Here is a 19036-nt window from a genome sequence, read left to right on the forward strand (position 1 = left end):
ATATTTATATGGATGTAGCAACTTTCCGTGATTTGAGGTGAGTTCACGGCGCGCTCTGCCATTAGGCAAACCACACGGAGTCTGCCGGCAGTCACAGACAGCAATTAACAGGATGGCTCCAGAATATTTGTCCTCGGATGACGTTTTTGGTGTTATTTCTCGAGGGTAACCTATGCCGATGCTCTGCCGGATCCATCCGTCTGCCTTGCATCCCTTTAGAAAAAAAATAGAATCAAGCAGCAAGATAACCTGTCTTGTTTAGTCTAAGCAAACACACGCTCCACAGATCAAATAATGCCACGTCAACAGCACTTTATTTAACAAAAAAGGTACAAATAGAACAAACATGCATAACACACATGCAACTACTAGAGAACAAAATATATCATATATAAACCTGATGCATGTATTACATCAAAAGGCCACAACATATAAATCACTGTGGTACCCAAATCTGAAGGACAGGTGTGCCTGTTCAGGCAGGTATCAGTGTGTCTCTCCAGCGATGGGCAGATTTATATCACCACAAGTTAAATGCAAAACAAGGAATAGCTTATATCTGCTGAAAGGTACAACTTAAGGGAATATGAAGTGAAACAAAACTTATGATATGATTTGTATGTGTAGTACAGCTAAGAAATAGAACATTAGCAGCACAGTCTCATATTGTTTCCAGTACAGGGAGAGTTAAGAAACTTCAGTTGTTATCTATGCAAAAGAGCTTCTCTGAGCTCTCCGACCCAACTTGGTTGGCTACAGTGCTGTTTTCTGAAGCACTTATCTCAACCTGTCTCTCCGTTTCTTGTTTGTTCAAGGTTTCACTGCAGGAAAGTTGAAAGGGTCATTATCTCTGCTCTGTTTCATGACCACCCTGGCACTCTATTAAATGCGCCAGGGTGGAGGCGCAGCAGTTTTTTTTTTTTAAATTATGTAGCTAGCCTAGCGCTAGCTACAGGATTCCCCCCTCCCTGCGGCGTCCCTCCCACCCCTCCGATCGCACGTATGCCCATAAGGAAATCCCGTTCTGAACGGGATTTCCTTTAGGGCTTCCCCCGTCGCCATGGCGACGATCGTGATGACGTCATCAACGTCGTGACGTAATCGGGAGTGCTGATCCACCCCTCAGCGCTGCCTGGCACTGATTGGCCAGGCTGCGCACGGGGTCTTGGGGGGGCTGTAACGCGGCGGGTAGCGGCGCATCGGCAGCGATCGTCCTAAACACGCAGCTAGCAAAGTGCTAGCTGCGTGTTTTAACACAAAAAAAATGAGCTATAAGACCGAAAATAAAAATATGAGACGCTTTTCTTTTGCTACTAATATTAATTATACGTATTGAACATACAATTCATTATATCCTACATTTTTTTTGCTTCAGTGTCACTTAAAGGTCCGTACACATGCTAAAATCGGCGCACACAAATGAGAGACAGCGTTTAAAGGAGGAGGGGGGGTTGGAACTCAGAGGACAATGAGCATCATGGCGCGATGATGAGATTCCTGTGTTCATGAGTACTGATGAATAAGCATGTGATCAGTGTGTTCAAGTTACAGGTCTGTATGGCTCTGAAATCTATTAACTGTTCAAACTGATCCCATACTTCACACATGGGTTCTCATACATACAAGCACCACTAATGACAAAGCACATGAATAATCCAGGGTTCTCTTGAGTAAAAACTGCAGAACGATATTTTTAGTACCAAAGATACAACCTGGATGTAGTACTATTACCGGTGTCAGAAGGAAGCTCACCGTTGTCAGGAGAAAGTACCTCCCTCTCTGACCTCTCAAGCCTCCTTGTTGGTCTGTTCAATCTCAGTTTATTTTACTCTCAATTTCACTTACATCTGATCTAATCTGCAGAACTGGCGAAAAGTTAGACTAGTAGTTTTTAACTGTAGGTAACCTCTGATTATGTCGTTTATTATAATTTGCTCATCATGCAAGTTTAAAGAAAACCTGTTGGCAGTTCTACTCATAAAACAGCAGTCACTGCAGAGACATGCGCTGCCTGCATTTGGAAGCATTTCTAAATGACTTGTTTATTTCTTTTAACGCAGAAAGCAGAGTATAAATGTGTGTTCTTGGCACAGAATCCACACCTTCAAAGTTGGCATCAACAATTATTTAAAGTGTTGGTGTATTTACACCACAATTACACTTCCATTATGCTGGCATATAATTTGGATAATGGAAGTATACATGCCGATGCCTAGAAAAAAATAAATGCTTCCAGCTGCCAAGCCTGGCTGTTACCGGCTCAGGTTGTTCTGTAGGAGGAGTGGTGCAGGGCCAAGCCAATCAGAAGGCATGGAGTACATGGAGGAGGGGTCTATACAGGAATGATGGAGCAAATACTGGCCATTTCGCTATAGACTCCACTTTCACATTAGGTGTTCTATGTCTCAAGGTTTTGTAGGCGGAGTGGTGCAGGGCCAAGCCAATCAGAAGGCATTGTGTATAGGGAGGCAGGGTCTATACAGGAATTGTAGCAAATAATGGCCATTTCGCTATAGACTCCACCTCCTCATACACATAATCTCTTGATGTGCTAGCAACTTCCCTATGAGAGCACATTTCACTAGTGCTTGCCAGACCAGACTGCAGTGCTAGAACAGGTGTCAAAACTACAAAGTTCCATTAAGGCCATTTTTTATTTATTTTTATTTTTTTTTAGGTGGCTTCAGTTTTACTTTAAAGCGGAACTAACTATAACAAGTAACTAGTCTATATATCTTATCTAACGTTTAGATAGTTTACATAGCAAATATAGCTGCTAACAGCTTCAATAGTTTATGATTATTTATTCCTGTGTTACAATGACAGCGGCCATGTTCTGTTTGTCACCAGCTGAGGGCTGGAGATGCTATCAGCTTGCCTGTGTGTAATGTGACAAATTCAGTCCCCTCTCCTCCTCCCCTCTGCCTCTGAAATCTCTGGCTAGTAACCTCCTCCTCCTCCTGCCCAGACTGAGCTCCCATAAGCCCTTGCTACAGTGCCAAGGCACTCTAAAAAGCTGTGGGCGAGGCTTGTTTAGTTTATAGGGAATTAGCGTATTAAAACAAAACAAAAAAATGTTGTGGCTTGAGGAATGCCCTATAAACTATATTTAAGGAACACAATTATGTAATGAGTAAAAGTTTATCTCGGATCCACTTTAAAGATTCCTTTCATCTCTACTATGTGATGCACACCTGATACTGAGCCGTCCATACAGTCAATTAAGTAGGGTGTCTCTGGAATGCAATAGCACAAGCAGGCAAACGCAAGAAGCATAGCCCTGGCTTTATACTTGCATTAATATGAGCAATACAAAGAGCAGCAAGAAATGCTGAGCGTTATTTATGGCTTAGTTTGGGTTCAGCAGGGATTTCTGGTGCACGGTTTGTTTCCCCACAAGCCACTAGAATTGGGCCAGGTGTCTTAAGCGCTTGTACTGTAGGCATCACTTCCCACCCCATGCTTCATAAGACCAACGTGCTGTGAAGGCTGCAGGGGAGCATTATACCACAAGCCAGAGTTTACATTTAAGCAGAAGTTATTAATAAGCTTTCTGAAACAAGTTCACGTATTATTTCTAAAGCGAGATGCGTCAGGAAAGCCATAGTGCAGCCTATTCTATCGCTATTAGTTACAGCTCAGGTACCAGAAACGGTTTCACAAGTAACATCGACATTTGACATCTACTCAGTCAACCAAATGGATTTTGGCAAACAAAATCGCCTGCTGGCGTTTGACTGGAACGAGATATGAGAAACGTCTTGTGATCGTATTTAAAGTGGATCTGAACTCAGAATTTCCTCTCTGCTCTAAAAAGAAACGCAACAGCATAATATCCTTTAAAGAAAAACATTTCTTTGTTACAGCTGATACAAATTCTGCAATAAATCTGCAGTGTGTCTACTTCCTGCTTTCACAGAAGCAGACATATTAACATCCTGAGTTTACCAATTAGCTGCTCTGCCGTGGCAGTCAGCTGACACAGCGGAGTGATCAAATTACAAATTGTGATTAGTCACAGATGAGGGGGAATTAGACTGGCTAAACTCTCTAAATACATACAGGGTGCATTTCTCTATGTTTTCCTTCTGACCTGTGCAAGAGTACAGGTCCACTTTAAGGTAACCATTGGATACAAGCAAAATGAATTTCACTATGTGTCATCCCCCCATTGTATCAGCGAGAAAAGAATCCGGTTGCTAGAAGCAACGCAGGAAGGCTGAATTCACACAGTACCAGATGAAAAACAGACTCTGTAAAAACAGATCTGTTTTTTATAATCGCACCAGTTTTTCATCCAGTTCTGGCCATTCCATCGCCATCACATTCCTCCGCCATCAATCAAGTCCTCTGCACGCTGGAAACACTGGTATACCAATCACAGAGCCCCATCAGAAGCATCAGTCTCCTATTGGTTTGCAAAAGACCAATGGGAATCCTCCATGAGTACCAGAACCAACGAGAATCCTCCCTGGGGAGGAACAATTCCCATTGGTCTATTGCAAATCAATGGGAGCCTGATGGAGTTTAGATCGGCATAGCAGCATTTCTTCCGTGCAGAGACCCCAATGGGCGGGGGCAACAGCGGAAGATGACTGGAATGGACCACCAAAGGTGAGTATTTTGTGAAACATGGTGAGCGGCTTAGCAAGAATGCAAACCATCCATTTTCATAGGCTAGCATTGAATCTGTCGCCATCTGCTTGGTCCGGGAGATCAACAAAGATCAAGCAGGGCCCAAATGAACGGATCCGTTCCAAACTGACTGCTGTGAATGGATCCTTATGCTTTGAATATGATCTATTTGCATCTGTTCCATTCAGTTCTGATAAACAAAGCATTTTTATATACAGTGTAAAAGGAGCTTTTTAAATGTTGTAACACTAATTAACCCAAAATTTAACAAGGTAAGTTCTAACAACAATCAGGATGATTAGTCAATATAAACCGTGTACAGAAGAAAAATGGTGGACAAAATACTTTTTCATGTGTCAAATCTGCTTTTCAACAGCAGTCAGCTCTGTTTCTCCTCTTTGTAGATTCAGTTGGTGGGTTAGCCTTTCAGGGGTGACCATGTGACTCTCAAAGCAAGGAAGAGCAACAGAGGCCAGTCTACATTTCCTGGACTTACTGCAGAAAACATGTGGCTGGAGGTGGTAGCAAAGAGGGGCTTGGACAACGCATGGAAATAATTTGCGCATTTGTTTCTTTAGCGGCACAAGTCACAACCTATCACATCCAGTCATTCTTCTGCACAAGAGATGGCAGGAGCTTGCATCAGTCTCTATGTTGGCAGAGCTTTCTGTAGACCTGTGGCTCACGGGAAAAGGAATTTCTTTTCTGAACAGGGAGTCAGCCAGTTCTGAGGTCCTGAATGTGTAGGCTGCCATTGCTAACACTAGTTACGGTAGTTTGGTTTTTTTAAATGTAATACTTTAAAGTGAACGAGCACTGAGAGGAATATGGAAACTGTCATTGTTAAGTTTTGGAAATGTAAATCCTTGGCTTTCAGTCTCATCCTTTGAGTATTATGTGGTCGATGTTGAGTAGGGTGCATGTTGAGCCAAAAGACAGCTCACCCTGCTGCCAATGAAAATCAGGGCCCCCGTTAGAAACTATTCCCACTCTGAGTTGTTGCAATTCGGAGGGACATGTAATTCGAGGTCCGGCAATTGCCGACACCCTAATTACAGAGATTTCTCCTTGCACTGCTATAGCCGTAATAAAATTTTAAGATCTATGGTGGCATCTAAGTCAGGCGCTGTGCGGATCAGGTGCCGAGATGACCTGATTCTAATCCTTTGGCTTCATTAGTCTGAGTCAGATCCTGCAGAATTTGCATTTTTTTTCAAATCAGAAAAGGAAAATACCTGCTGCACCAAATCATAGATACTCTTCGATTTATGCTGCCTGCTCACTCTCAGCCGGTAGCCTTTTCTCTCACTCACATGCCGGACATGGCATTTTGGCAGTGGGGGTTTTAGGCGCAAGGTGTTAAATACTATTCCCCTTCTGAGTCGTCACAACTCAGAGGGAGAAGTAATTTGGGGTCTGGCAATCGCTAATTACCGAATTACCAGTGCACGGGACGTGGACTATAGCATTACTGCTATAGCCGCACCAAGCTTCGCAGTTACGTGGTGTGTGGCAGGTGCCAAAATTCCCTGCTTTGGTCACATGGGTATGTAGAGGGAGGGAGATCCTGTCAGCCGAAGCCATGCTGACAATTCCCAATGGATGTCAGAAACATCTGATCTGCTGCATGCTTGTTCAGGGTCTAAGGCTAAAGTATTGGAGGCAAAGGATCAGCAAGAGAGCCAGGCAATCTGAATTATTTAAAAGGAAATATATACGTCAGTTTCCATAACCCTCTCAGTTTTAGTGACTTTTAATAATTAGGTGTTCTTGCAACATCCAGTAAAGCCTTTGACTTTTTAATCCTCTGACGTTTCAGCTTTTTAGTTGGGTCACTTGCAGGCTTGCTGCTCTCATCACATCCCCGTTCTTCAGCTGTGGTGTTTGGAATTTTGTTTAGCTTGTCCTCATCGGTAAATAAATCAACTTTACCTATCACCGCTGACTCCTCCACTGGTACAACTTCACCACTTGTGCCTGGCCACGGCTCCTCGCAGGCCAAGATCCTTAATGCTAACGGCACATCCTCTATGGCCTGTGCCCTCACCTCACCAGCCTGGCTTATAAATGTGTCATCCCTTAAATTTGCTTTCTTAGAACTGGCCTCAGCTTTCCCCTCAGAACTGTGTCGTCTCCTCTTGTGTTGCGTAATACTTGTTCGGAGCGTTTGTTGTTCTTCTAGCAGTGCTGACTCAGGGCTCCAGGAAAGAGCCTTGATCAGGTCCTGCGTCTGCAACCACTCTTCAAATTGGGGTTTGTGCTGGCTGCTGCTTCCACAAGCCTGACTGGGATTTATATCATATTCCACTTCAGGATTAGGAAGCTCCGAGCTGTTACGAGGTGTATTTATGCCATGCTTAGCTAATTCTGAACTCGTACACGCTGATTCTGAGGCGGCGGTGGTCTTCTTGCGTCCTTTGACGGAGTTCCTTCGCGAGCAACCTTTTAAGTTGCTGCCAGGCTTAGAATTGGCATCCTTCGCAGCTTTTGTCTTCTTTACTCTACAAATTAACAAAAAAACAGCAAAGTTTGTTCTCATTGCTCATATAATTCTTTAGGACTTTAAAGGTACACTGCAGCAGAAAAAAAACCAAAAACGTACGATGTAATGAATTTTATGTGTAGAAAAGCTAAGAAATAGACTACTGCAATGCTCTCTACATCGGTCTTACCGCCAACAGCTGATACAGAATACTGCTGCCAGACTGTTAACCAACCAACCCCGTCACTGCCACATAACACCAGTCCTGCACTACCTTCACTGGCTACTTATAAAAAAGAGGATGCTATTCAAGATTGGCCTACTGACATTTAAATCACTACATAATCTGGGCCCTGGATACATGAAAGAAATGTTGTAGCTGCGTAGCAATCCCTGCAATCTCAGATCCACAGGTTCTAATAATCTAGTCACACCCAGGGTCCACCTGGAAACTTTTGGTCCCAGAGCCTTCTCTCATGCTGCTCCTACGTTATGGAACTCCTTACCTCAGCAGATCAGGACAGCTCCATCTCTGGACGTGTTTAAATCCAGACTAAAAACCCATTTGACAATATTATCCAAAATTTGCATAAGCAGCGTGGCAAATTTGAATTCTCTGGCCAGATACAGTTTGCTCTTATACTTACTATATCAAATTGGTGCAGTTTGAAACGCAGCCTGCGTCATATATGCAATCCGCAGTTACTGTTTTTAAGGGGGTTTCTTTGGGATATATGTGACCTGTGGTATATATGTTTGAGGACTTGTGTCTTTTAAAGAGGATCTGTAACATCAAAAGATCCCCTGGGGGGTACTCACCTCGGGTGGGGGAAGCCTCCGGATCCTAATGAGGCTTCCCACGCCGTCCTCTGTCCCTCGGGGGTCTCGCTGCAGCCCTCCGTACAAGATGACGTCATTATTTACCTTCCCGGCTCCTGCGCAGGCGCTCTGACGGCTGTCGGCTCTGAACTACACGGAAATACCCGATCGCCGTCGGGTCTGCTCTACTGCGCAGGCGCAAGTTTCTGGCGCCTGCGCAGTAGAGCGGACCCGACTGAGATCGGGTATTTCCGCGTAGTTCGGAGCGGAAAGCAGCCACAGCGCCCCCGCTGGAGCCAGCAAAGGTAAATATTGATTTTACAGTCGGGTCTGTCGCTGGCTGTTCGGAGGGCTGCAGCGAGACCCCCGTGGGATAGAGTACGGCGTGGGAAGCCTTATTAGGATCCCGAGGCTTCCCCCACCCAAGGTGAGTACCCCCCAGGGGATGTTTTTGAGGTTACAGAGTCACTTTAAGATTTTGATACAATAAAAGTGACTTGGTATACTTTATGAGGCTGTGTGACCGTTTAAAACTTGTTTAATATATAAAAACCCATTTGCCCAGGTTGGCATTTACAGAAATATAATTTTTGTTGTGTTAATACTTCATCCTACTACCTATCACTGAATCTGAGAGAGCTTAAACGCTTTGAGTCCTATGGGAGAAAAGCGCTATAGAAATGTTATTATATAGAGCATTAGTAGCAAAGGAATGATTCTCATATTGTTTCCAGTACAGGAAGAGTTAAAAAACTTCACTTCTTATCTTTGCAAAAGAGCTTCTCTGAGCTCTCCTACCCAACTTGGTTCGGCTACAGTGCTATTTTCTGAAGCACTTCTACATCAAAGAAACAGTGAAAACCAGTTTCAGATAAGATTTTACTACAGGGGAGTTCAAAGAGTCATTAGCTCTGCGCTGTTTCATAGTTTAAAATACAGAGTATGGTTTTTAAATTGCAAATATACCAGAATTATGCAATGTAATAAAAAAAAGACTATACATCTGAAAATAAAAATATGATATTCTTTTCTTTGCTACTAATGTTCTATTCATTATCCATACTACAAATACAATTCATTATACCAGAAGTTTCTTTTTTTACTTCAGTTTCACTTTAAGCGGCTCGCAAGCCATTCGTCCTGCATAGTGCAGCAAAGCCGCAAGGCGTATATCACCATGACAAGCGATGTTGTTTGCAGTGAGGGAATCATATCACGCTCTATTATCCGATGTTCTCTCGACATGCGGGATATACGTACGTATACATATTTACTTGCTCTGTCATGGAGAGGGTTTGCGTTGTACCGGCTAAATTCGTAACAGATGTTAAGGTCAATATTGCATGCGTGGATCACGTTTCAGTAGAGGCTGAATAAAATATTATAGCACAAATAGGGCTTTTTAAGGAATGTATCCCAAGGCACTTAATGATATTACTCAACGCATGGTTTTGTCAGTGCTGTAATTTTTTACAGCCTGCGTATAAATGGAGGCCAAATCGCTAGAGGCCTACAAGGGAATATAATTCATCTACTTTATCAAATGTTTGTCACCGGCCAAACGCGCTGAACGCTAGGAGTATGCAAATGAGCTGCGTCAGAAAATAAAAACAGGGAAAACATGACATCACCTTGAGGCAGCTGTCCCCAATTTGCTTTGTGCATGACACAATGCATGTGAGCAGCGATGACCTGGCAGGCCTCTCGCATCGCCTCGTGGAAGGCCCAGATTCAGACATCACAATCACCTCATGATATCACCGCCTCACAACTTACATGTTTTTCAGCGCGGCTTGCTTCCTCGGTGTGGTGACGGATGGGTTGTTTATGTAATTTCCTCCGTTTTCAGCAAAATACTCGGACACCCCGTTGCAGAGGTCTTTCTATGAAAAGGACAATCAAATGATAATAAAATGAGACATCGCTTTGGAAGATGACCCAGGAAACTCTGTATTACAAATTGAAAGTTGCGTGTGCTGCGGCCAAGACTTACAGCTGTTGTTTGCTGCGTTGTGCAAGTCAGCAAGGGGTGGACATGTTTCTAATGCTGGTGAGGTAAGAGAATGACCCTGAGGAGCTGCGGCAGGAGATCGCCAAGTTTACTATGGAGGACATTTTAAAGAGTACCAGCGGTTTCAGCCTCTGTAAACTTACACTGCTGTGTAAAGGGTTAATTCAGTACAAAAATCAATACACTAGTGGCTTAAAGGATAACACTTCCCCTTGTAACACTGGGTGCTCAGTTCATACACGGCTAAACTATCTGCACAGAGTTTGTTTGTCCTCACCATGTTTGTCTGGGTTTCCTTTGGGCACTTTGGTTCCCTCCCACACCCCCAAAAAACCCTCATGTTAGTTAGCTTAATTGGCTTCCCTAAAAAAATGGACTTAGACCAGAAGTGTCAAACTCAATTATAAATTGCAGGAGAACAGAGGCGCCAGCAGGATAAAAATACATACAATTCTTAAAAGTATGAGAGGCAGTGGTGGACTTACCTACTCCCAAGGATACCAAATACATGTAGTGACGTGTTAAACAAAGGAATTTATTTCAATGCACCATTTATTTCAATGCTCCATAGTGTATTGAAATAAATTCCTTTGTTTAACACGTCACTATGTGTATTTGGTATCCTTGGGAGTAGGTAAGTCCATCACTTCCTCTGCTACTTTTAAGAATTCTATGTATTTTTATCCTGCTGGCGCCTCTGTTCTCCTGCTGTCTACAGTCCACCCTTGGTGGAGGAGTGTTTTACCCATTTTTCTCCTTTCCGATCTACAGAGAGCGACTTCTTAACCCTGAGTGGGAACAGGTCTAATCTTCCCACCTGCCTTTATAGTGGTTGCCAGAGCGGCAACCCTTGTTTGTGAGTATAACTATACTTACCTTAAAGATAATCTGTACTCTAAAATTCTTACAATAAAAAGCATACCATTCTATTCATGATGTTCTCCTGGGCCCCTCTTTGCTGTTTCTGCCACTCCCTGCTGCAATCCTGGCTTGTAATTGCCAGTTTTAGGCAGCGTTTACAAACAAAAAACATGGCTGCTAACCAGCATGTGACAGGTTTAGAGAAGCTCAGTCTGTGACTCCTACAGAGCCTGGAGGGGGCTTGGAGAGGGTGTGTATAACTTCTATCCTATCACAGCAGAGCAGCACATTCCTGCCTGAGCCGACAAAGGAAAGATTAGATTACAGAGATAATACAGCCACTGTGCAACTAGGAAAGGCTGCAGTAAGACAGACCACATTAGAACAGGTATAGGAACTTATATGATAGAAGAAAGAAGGCTGAACATTTTGTTACAGAACCTCTTTAAACTTTCACCTATACTGCCAATACATACTACACCAAATCAGGCTCTCGTTGTCCTTTGTCTTTTTACCGTTGTTTACTAGTTTCAAATACAAATGGGGTCAAAATTGAACACTTTGACCAAGTCACGGACTAACCTTAAAGGGATACTTAAGTGAAGGAGGAAAAATGAGTCTAGCGGCTGCCTCTCTCCCTTATAAAGCTCCCTGGTACCCAATGGCCCCTCCATCCCCTATACAGTTCCCAGGTGTCCAGTGCCCTCCTCTCTCCCCAATACAGTTCCCTAGTGTCTAGTGGTACCTCTCCATCCCCTATACAGTTCCATGGTGTCTAGTGGTCCTCGATCCCCTTGGTGTTTAGTGTTCATCCCTCCCTCCCCTTTACAGTTCCCTGGTTTCTAGTGGCCCCCTACCTTCCCTATACAGTTCTCTGGTGTCTAGTGGCCCCCTCCATCTCCTATACAACAACAAACAAACAACAACAAACAACATTTGTAAAGCGCTTTTCTCCCATGGGACTCAAAGCGCATAAGCATGGCTCCGACCATCGTGGTACAGAGGAAGAATTTTATAAGTCTGGAAATGCCAGGCTAAACAGGTGGCTTTTCAGTCTGGATTTGAATAGCTCCAGGGATGGTGCTGTCTTTACTGGGTGTGGCAGGGAGTTCCAAAGAGTAGGGGCAGCATGACAGAAGGCTCTATCTCCAGATTTTTTGAGGTGCACTCTGGGAGTGACCAAGTTTATAGAACTTGCTGATCTGAGGTTGTGAGAGGTGTGGTGCAGCTTCAGCTGGTCCTTCATGTATCCAGGGCCCAGATTGTGTAGGGATTTGAATGTCAGCAGTCCAATCTTGAAGAGTATTCTCCATTCTACAGGTAGCCAGTGCAGTGAGCGAAGGATCGGTGTAATGTGACAGTGGCGAGGCTAGTTTGTTAGCAATCTGGCAGCAGCATTCTGCACTAATTGCAGGCGACGCAGGTCCTTTTTGGGGAGGCCAGCATAAAGGGCATTGCAGTAGTCCAGCCGTGATGTGATGAAGGCGTGGACTAGGGTTGGAAGATCCTCTGGGGGAATCAGATGTTTAATCTTTGCAATGTTCTTCAGATGAAAGAAGGAAGATTTAACTACAGATGAAATTTGGTTTGTGAAACTCAATTCCCCATCGATTAGCTGCGCACAAGGTTGGAGCTGTTTATGTCTGAATTCCCAATCCTGATTGGTGTTGCTTTAGAATAGAGCTGTTTTGATGGCGAGTGCTGGCTTTGGACAAACAGGACCTCAGTTTTGTCAGCATTCAGTTTCAACCAGTTATCATTCATCCATGCCTGTAGCTCAGCTAAGCAAGAGTTTATTTTTGGGGTAGGGTCTGTTCCACCAGGTTTGAAGGACAGGTATAGCTGTGTGTCATCGGCGTAGCAGTGGTACGTCAGGCCATGACGTAGGATAGGTGTACCGAGTGGCAACATGTAGATTGCAAACAGCAGAGGGGATAGGATTGATCCTTGCGCACTCCGAATTGTAGAGGTGCAGGTTTGGACATTATAGGACCTAGGGATACTCTCTGTGTTCTGTCAGTCAGGAATGATCTGAACCACTGGAGGACTGATCCACTGATGCCACAGTACTCCTGCAGTCTGTTAAGCAGGATTTCATGGTCAACTGTATCAAAAGCCGCTGAGAGATCCAACAGGATTAGGATGGAGCATTCCCCTCTGTCCCTTGCCATGAGCAGGTCGTTGCAGACTTGGATGAGGGCTGTTTCACAGCTGTGGTGTTTCTTAAAGCCAGATTGTAGAGGGTCCAGGATGTTGTTTACTGACAGTCTGGTTTCAAGTTGCAGATAGACAGCCTTTTCAATAACTTTACCTAAGAAGGGGAGGTTGGAGACAGGTCTGTAACTACTCATAGCATCTGGATCCATGGAAGGTTTTTTAAGAAGGGGCTTGATGATTCCTTCCTGCTTGCAGAGAGCAATTTACGATTTTGTGAAATGCTGGACCAAGCAGGTCAGGGCATTTCAGCATATGTTTAGTTGGTCCAGGTCGCAGGTTGCCTGGCGGAGGCGAAGGAGGATGTCTGAGATCTCTTCCTCACTAATACTTTTGAAGTCAGTCCAGGGTGTTAGGTTGTTTTTGCCACTATTTCCAGGAGTTGAATAAGTCTTAGGTGCTGTGGACTGAATGAGAGACCGAATAGAGGATACTTTGTCAGCAAAGTAGCAAGCAAATTTCTCACATAGCTCCTTTGAGGGAGTAGTAGTAGGTTTTAGACAGGATGGGTTACATAGTCTATCAACTGTGCGAAATAGTTGGGCTGGTCTGTTGGTGGCCTTTGCGATCTCCTGTGATAGGTAGGAGGATTTTTTCTTGGTGATCGCATTTTGGTAGCTTTCCAGGTGAGAGACAAGGGTGTGTTTATCTTTTGAATTCTGAGATTTTCGCCACTTCCTTTCTAGTCTGCGCACTTCTTTCTTTAGGTGAGCTGTCAAACCACCGTGCATGGTGAAGTGGTGTAGACCGTTTAATGCGAACTGGAGACCGTTATACATTTCCCTGGTGTCTAGTGGCCCCTCCCTCTCCTGTACAGTTCCCTGGTGTCTAGTGCCTCTCCTCCCTATTCTATACAGCTTCCTGATGTCTAGTGACCACTCTCCCCTCCCCTATACAGTTCCCTGGTGTCTAGTGCTTTCCCCCTCCTTCTGCCCTTCCCATATGGCTTCCCTGGCAATCTAAGGATTCACCTTCAATATAGCTTCCCTGGTGGTCTAGAATGGGCCAAATGTAACCCAAAGTGGGTTCCATGTAGGTACCACAAGGAGTAAATGAATAATTACTGTGCTTCTCAGAACTGGAGATTCATTCCACCTCATCCTGCCGGCCAATATAACACATGACAGGAAGGGGCGGGAACTAGCTTCAAATCCTAGAAGTCAGTTCTCTGTTCGGCTTGCACCTACCAACGGTACGGTACTTGCAGGCACTTCCACTCAAACAGTAATGACACACAGGTTTGTTAGAAAGTATACCTCACACCAAGACACTTTTCAAATAAGACAGGAAAATTAAAACATAGCAAAGACCAATTGCTGTCCATTCCCTTTACAAAAAAATGAAGAGCTAATTACTTTCATGGCTTTGCACTAAAGTTGCTAAGACTTTCATCAGCTCTTGTACAAAGAGCTGTTTAGAAACAACTTCTGTGTGATAATTAACTCTTTGATAGCTGACGTGACAAATAGTACTTAATGCTTGAACACAATACGACGCAATTTCTCGTCCGATTGACAAGTGACCGGACAGGAAGTTGTACCGTGTGTAGATGTCCAAACTGCTCCTGATTGATAAAGGGATCAATTTTCTGATGATAACTTCACAAAACGGATCCCTTTCTCAATTGGAAACTGATTGGACATGGCAAAAATAATTGCCCGATTCCCGTCTATTGTCGGGAAATTGCATCATGTGTTCCCTGCATTAGGCTCACAAAGCTGTGAACTATCCCGGTTTCTATATTCGGAATCAGTTGAAAAGGGCTCCTCAGCCATCTGTATTAAAAGGGCTCCTCCATAGACTTCAATGTTATTTCTTCAAATATGGGCTACAAGGTGGTGAAAAGGGCTCCCAAGTTTTCTTTCGACTACAAGGTTTTCAATTCAGCTACAAAAGGGCACCCCTTTGTAGCCCATATTTTTGATTCAACTAAAAATGGGTACCCCTTTATAGCCCATATTTTTGATTCAGCTACAAGGTTTTCTGCTACATGTTTTTAATTCTGCTACAAAAGGGAGCCCCATTGTAGCCAATATTTTTGATTCGGCTACAAGGTTTTTGATTCTGCTAAAAAAGGGATCCCTTTTAACCAAGATTTTTGATTCGGGGGTGCAAGGAAGGGGTTAGAATTAGGTATCACAAGCGGGAAGGGGGGGGGGGTCTTAGGGTTAGGCAGTACTAGGGGGGTTATGGTTAGGCACCACCAGGGGAAGGTTCTGTGTGAGAGTAGGGAGAAGTTAGGTCATAGTAATCACCAGGGGGGTCTTAGGGTTAGGCACCATCAGGGGGGTTAGGGTTAAGCACCACCAGGGGGGTCTTAGGGTTAGGCACTACCAGGGTGAGAGTAGGGAGAAGTTAGGTCATAGTAATCACTTTTCTTGGCTATATCCAGAGCCCTTTTATAGCCCAACAAATGTTGCCTATAACGGCATCCTTTTTATAAAGTAAAATTAGCTTTTCGGCGACACCAGGCGCCCTTTGTAGCTGAATTTGGCATATGGGCTACACCAGGCACTCTTTGTAGCTGAATTTGGCATATATGGGCTACACCGGGCGCCCTTTGTAGCCTAATCTGGCTTTTTTTGCTTATATCGGGAGCCCTTTTTTCCAGGAGCCATTTTCAAATGTACACCTATATTCTTTGCATCACCAGAAAAATCGCTGCTTTCACACATGAAAAATAAAAAAGCAAGAAAAGTCATGTTCAGTGTAATTAACCTCGTGCAGTACCTAAAATATATTTTTATTGAGTATTCTCAAAAATTTTAACACATGCCGGAATACTGTCGTTTTGAAAATCACTCAAACACTGCTTGACAATTCACAAAGATTTTTTTTTACCTTGTGGCATTTCATTCTGTATTTTAAAGAATAACGTGCTATTTAATGTCATATTTTAAGAAATCATGTGGTATTTCATTCCGTATTTTAAGGTATCATGTGGTATTTCATGTTTTATTATTATTTAGTATTTATATAGTGCCGCCATCTCCCGCAGCACTTTACAGAGTACACAGTCATGTCACCAACTATCCCTCAGAAGAGCTCACAATCTAATCTCTACCATATCATATGTCCATTCTAGTCTAGGGCCAATTTAGGGGGAAGCCAATTCACTTTTCTGTATGTTTTTGGGATGTGGGGGGAAACCAGAGAGTGCCTGGATGAAACCCACACAGACACGGGGAGAACTTACAAACTCTGTGCAGATAGTGCCCTGATTGGTATTCGGACCGGGGACCCAGCTCTTAGTTTTTAGGATGTAGGAGAAATGCTAAAAAGTGAAGTGTAAAGTGTTCTATAACCTCACAAAGGGCTGTTTGTTATCTTACCAACAGCTCCAGGGTAGAGGTAAAATACATCTCACTAGTTTTGCCACATGCTCTAATCTTTGTGAATTGACATTTATGTGTTAAGTCGGTAATTTCAGTTTTTCATGTAGTAAAAACCATAGTGAAGTGACATTTCAAAAATGTTTGCTAAAATCAGCTGTTTTCTGCTTTACCGCATGCAGTAATGCTTTGTGACTGGAAGCCTATAAATATATTTTAATACAATACTAGGACATGTACATCTTTAAGTACCGGTAAACCTCCCCTCAAGAACAACAAATACATGATTTGTATACAACCGTGATGTCTATACTTGTTGTTGTAGATGTTTGTTGCTGTATTATTTTTTATACAACTTTAAAAGTTATGGTTTAAACATTTTATGTTGGTCTATATAAAATTCTCATTTTTTCTATTGCTCACTTTCTGTACATTTTTTTACAGCATATAAAAATCAGTATTACATAAAAATGTATTTCTATAAAAGGGTACCTTAAAGCACATTATGTAAAAGAGAAACCGAGAGCCCAATATAGTGTAGTAGGTATTAAAAATGGTTATATAGAAAGAGTACAATTTTATACTCACAAACCAGGGTTACCTCCAGGCAACCACTGTATAGGCAGGTGAGGAGATTGCCCTGTCCTCACTCAGGGCTAAGAAAGAAGTCGCTCTCTGTAGATAGTAGAAAGAAAGGGGTATCCACCAGGGGTGGATATATATATATATATGACAAAAATAGAACAGAGGCGCCAAAAGTATAAAAACAGTTGTTCAAAAAGTTTAAAAGTGCTTAGGAGGCAGAGGTGGACTTACCTCCTGCGAGGAGACTCAAGAGACTGTGTTATTCAAAAAAATACAGTGTTTATTTGGTATACTCCAGGGAGTTCGCAACGCGTTTCACAGGTTTATACCCGCTTCCTCAGGCAATAGACAATAGGAGCACACAACAGCAATTGGTCCGGGACACACCTGGCGCCTCAGTCTTAAACTTTTTAAACAACTGTTTTTATACTTTTGGCGCCTCTGTTCTATTTTTTGTCTTAAAGCATATTACTTCCATATATGTCAATTTCAATCACCAACATACTTAAAACTGCAGAAAACCAAGTTCTACACAATTTATCTTTGACGTGCGTTTTGCTAGATCAACCACCTCTTCTTCAGGGGTAAAATATAACAAAGTGGTAGGTCAGGAGTGGCACACCTTTCCAACCGTCAAAGATGGGTGCATAACCTGGGTGTTAAGCCACACCCAATTCGTTACAACAAAGTCCAAGGTCGGTTAGCACAAATTCCGAAGTATTTTATTCTTCACGTCACAAGTCAACATGCAGATTGACAATTGTTTTGGGGTCAGGGAGGATCCTGTTCATCATAAAAAGCAGACAGTACAACCAGTAACCTCTGTGCACAATATTTAAATACAAAGTGTCAAAAAAGCCTGCCCATAGCACAAAAGGAAAACCGCCCCCCCTCATGCATATGCTAAAATAATTGCATCATTACATCAATCACATGTACATCATTGCTATACAATTCCGTTATCTGGCAGTCAAATTGGTGTTACCATGGTAATACTCAAGCTTCTGAGTCTGTCTAATCGGGTGGCAGGATGGGAGGAGAGAATCTCCCCACATAAATGTCACACTCCTCAATAAAATCTAGTATTACATAAACATGTCTTTCTATAAAAGGGATAAAAGGGTACCTTAAAGCACATTACTTCCATATATGTCAATTTCAATCACCAACATACACAAAACTGCAGATAAACAAGTTCTACACAATTTATCTTTGACACACGTTTTCTGGATCAACCACCTCTTCTTCAGGGGTAAAATATAGTCATTTGTTTGTCAAACAATATATTCTAGATACACATGTAAACCCGATCCAGGATCATATGTTAGAAACTAGTAGGTGTGTCTAAATGGAAAAACGATTTGTGAAAGTGCCAAAAGGCCCAGTCTGTCCTAGAGTCTGTGAGACAGAAAGCAGGCAGCAGGGGGATTTGGCATTTACACAGGTATTTTATGGTCTGGGGCTTTTATTCACTATTTAGTTTGTGCTCATTATGTGGATTTTATCCTGCCCAAGAGGAAGAATCGGTTTTCTATGTTCACACCTCCCAACTTGTAGGTTTTGGCCCTCGTATATGTATGTATGAAGGAAATATTGCTTGATAAATATAGCAGCATACAACTATATTTTACCTCTGAAGAAGTGGTAACGGTTTCTGCACAGTATATCAGGCATAAAATACTAGGACTTTGTTTGCCTGCAGTGTTGTGTAACTTGGTGATTGCCATTGACGTATACAGACGTACTGTGGTTTAAGACACCCTTTTATGGGAAGACCTTTTTATTAAATGTTACATTTTATATAATGTAATAAAACGTGTGCTTTAACAGCTTAGTGTTAGTGTTATACACCTCTCCACCGAGAGGTCCTCTTCATTCTGTTTGTTCTGGCAAGCAAGTCTGTTACTTCAAAATTCAGGAAATAAATCCAGTAAGTAAAGGTTTGTTTTGTTGTATTTTATGTAGTTTTTGTTTTGTACTGTAAGTACACAATTTTAAGAACCGATTGTGTAATTTTTTTAAATTATCTGTACAAAATCTTAATTTTACAAATACACTTTTAATACACGGTGCTGTCCAGCACTGGCTGCATGCTTG

At 42.8% G+C, this 19036-nt stretch overlaps 1 protein-coding gene across 2 annotated transcripts in view; it reads right to left on the reverse strand.

The window, feature by feature from the left end:
- Positions 1–297: 297 nt before the first annotated feature.
- Positions 298–19036, reverse strand: part of SLX4IP (SLX4 interacting protein) — a 259813-nt gene continuing 241074 nt past the window's right edge. For both annotated transcript variants that reach the window (XM_068232488.1, XM_068232487.1), the window contains 2 exons: positions 9713–9819; positions 298–7136 (listed from right to left, as the gene is read on the reverse strand). In XM_068232488.1, coding sequence (XP_068088589.1) covers positions 6389–7136; positions 9713–9819 — 855 coding nt within the window. In that variant the 3' untranslated portion in view covers positions 298–6388. The remainder of the gene's footprint in view (positions 7137–9712; positions 9820–19036) is intronic.

This window comes from Hyperolius riggenbachi, chromosome 4, assembly GCF_040937935.1.
Source record: "Hyperolius riggenbachi isolate aHypRig1 chromosome 4, aHypRig1.pri, whole genome shotgun sequence".
NCBI classification, from domain to species: domain Eukaryota; kingdom Metazoa; phylum Chordata; class Amphibia; order Anura; family Hyperoliidae; genus Hyperolius; species Hyperolius riggenbachi.